The sequence below is a fragment of the Corticium candelabrum genome, chromosome 18 (assembly GCF_963422355.1).
Source record: "Corticium candelabrum chromosome 18, ooCorCand1.1, whole genome shotgun sequence".
Classification (NCBI taxonomy): Eukaryota; Metazoa; Porifera; class Homoscleromorpha; order Homosclerophorida; family Plakinidae; genus Corticium; species Corticium candelabrum.
The window spans coordinates 5,867,794-5,870,293 of record NC_085102.1 but is presented as its reverse complement, the minus strand read 5'-3'; the positions used below and the strand labels follow the sequence as shown (position 1 = coordinate 5,870,293).

General features: G+C 12.6%; 1 protein-coding gene across 2 annotated transcripts in view; it reads left to right on the top strand.

Annotated features, from left to right (window-relative positions):
• The window catches only part of LOC134194029 (rap1 GTPase-GDP dissociation stimulator 1-like), a 9,326-nt gene that overhangs the window by 4,729 nt on the left and 2,097 nt on the right, over positions 1 to 2,500 (top strand). For both annotated transcript variants that reach the window (XM_062662924.1, XM_062662925.1), the window contains exons 10-11: positions 2,044 to 2,107; positions 2,161 to 2,286. In XM_062662924.1, the coding sequence (XP_062518908.1) occupies positions 2,044 to 2,107; positions 2,161 to 2,286 (190 nt within the window). The remainder of the gene's footprint in view (positions 1 to 2,043; positions 2,108 to 2,160; positions 2,287 to 2,500) is intronic.

Here is a 2,500-nt window from a genome sequence, read left to right as displayed (position 1 = left end):
ATAAAATTAATTTAATAAAAAATTTATTATATAAAAATTGATAAAAATAATAAATAAAATTTTTAATAAAAATTAAATAAATAAATAAATTTTATTTATTTTACTTTAATTAACAATTATTTTTATTCCATACATCTAAATATAATTTTTATTATTAAAATAATTAAATAATTAAATTAATTTAATAAAAAAATGTTACATAATAATTGATAAAAATAAAAAAATTGATATTTTAATAAAAAAATGAATAAATTAATTAATTATTTTATTTTTTATTCCATACATATAAATATGAATTTTTTATTAAAATAATAAAATAATAAAATAAATTTAATGAAACATTTATTACATAAAATTGATAAAAATAATAAATAAACTTTTTAATAAAAATTAAATAAATTAATAAATTTTATTTTATTTTACTTTAATTAACAATTACTTTTATTTCATACATATAAGTATAATTTTATTATCAAAATAATTAAATTAATTTAATAAAATTTTTTATTGCATAACAATAATTGATAAAAATAAAAATTTGATATTTAAAAAAAATGAATAAATTAATTAATTATTTTATTTTACTTTAATTAACAATTATTTTTTATTCCATACATATAAATATAATTTTTTTATTAAAATAATAAAATAATAAAATAAATTTAATAAAAAATTTATTACATAAAAATTGATAAAATAATAAATAAAACTTTTAATAAAAATTAAATAAATAAATAAATTTTATTTTATTTTACTTTAATTAACAATTATTTTTATTCCATACATATAAGTATAATTTTTATTATTAAAATAATTAAATTAATTTAATAAATTTTTTTATTACATAACAATAATAGATAAAAATTAAAAATTTGATATTTTAATAAAAATGAATAAATTAATTAATTATTTTATTTTACTTTAATTAACAATTATTTTTTATTCCATACATATAAATATAATTTTTTTATTAAAATAATAAAATAATAAAATAAATTTAATAAAAAATTTATTACATAAAAATTGATAAAATAATAAATAAAACTTTTAATAAAAATTAAATAAATAAATAAATTTTATTTTATTTTACTTTAATTAACAATTATTTTTATTCCATACATATAAGTATAATTTTTATTATTAAAATAATTAAATTAATTTAATAAATTTTTTTATTACATAACAATAATAGATAAAAATTAAAAATTTGATATTTTAATAAAAATGAATAAATTAATTAATTATTTTATTTTACTTTAATTAACAATTATTTTTTATTCCATACATATAAATATAAATTTTATATTAAAATAATAAAATAATAAAAATGTATTACATAAAATTGATAAAAATAAAAAATAAAATTTTTAATAAAATTAAATAAATAAATTATTTTATTTTACTTTAATTAACAATTATTTTTATTCCATACATATAAATATAATTTTTATTATTAAAATATTAAAATAAATTTAATAGAAACAATTGATAAAGAAATGAATAAATTTTAATTAAAAAATGAATAAATTAATTAATTATTTTATTTTAATTTAACAAAAATTTATTACATAAAAATTGGAAAATATAATCATAGCAATTGCTAAAAATAATATAAAAATTTTAATAAAAAATTTAATAAATAGATAAATTTTATTTTATTTTACTTTAATTAACAATTGTTTTTTATTCCATACATATAAATATAATTTTATTATTAAAATAATAAAATAATTAAATTAATTTAATAAAATTTTTATTCCTTAACAATTGATATAAATAAAGAAATAATATTTAATAAAAACAAACAAATTAATTATTTTATTTTACTTTAATTAACAATTTTTTATTCCATACATATAAATAATTTTTTTTTATTAAAAATAACAAAGTAATTAAATTAATTTAATAAGACTTTTATTACATAAATTGATAAAAATAATAAATAAATATTTTATTAAAAAATAAATAAATAAATAAATAATTTTATTTTAATTTAATTAATTTTCAAAATAAACTGTTTAACGTAATCTTGGGTTTTGTCAGGATATTAACCAGCATCATGTGTCCATTGCTGTTTTATCAACACTCAGAAACTTCTCAATTCCAAGTCAGAATTGTTTCATTAATTACACATTGATATTAGTAACACTTATCTGTTAGCATGTCTGAAGTCTCAGATGGTCTCTTATGGTGTTGTTGATGTTGCCACGAAGGCAATCGCATCCAACAATCCTAACGTGCAGTTCAAGTCTTTGGGAATACTTCGACTGCTGGTTGACGGACAAAGTTAGTGTTGGGAATTGTCCTTGTCTATCGGTGGATTGTTGTTGTGTGATGCTACGGATGGCATTTGTAGCTCTATTGGCAATAACTGATTTTGAAATATTTTTAATGATGTGTGTTTATAAGGTGTATTTAGGTCGCCTGTTTTTTGTCTGTTTGTCTGTCTCTCTGTCTGTGTGTCTGCCTGTTGGTTGTTTGTTTGTCTGTGTGTCTGTCT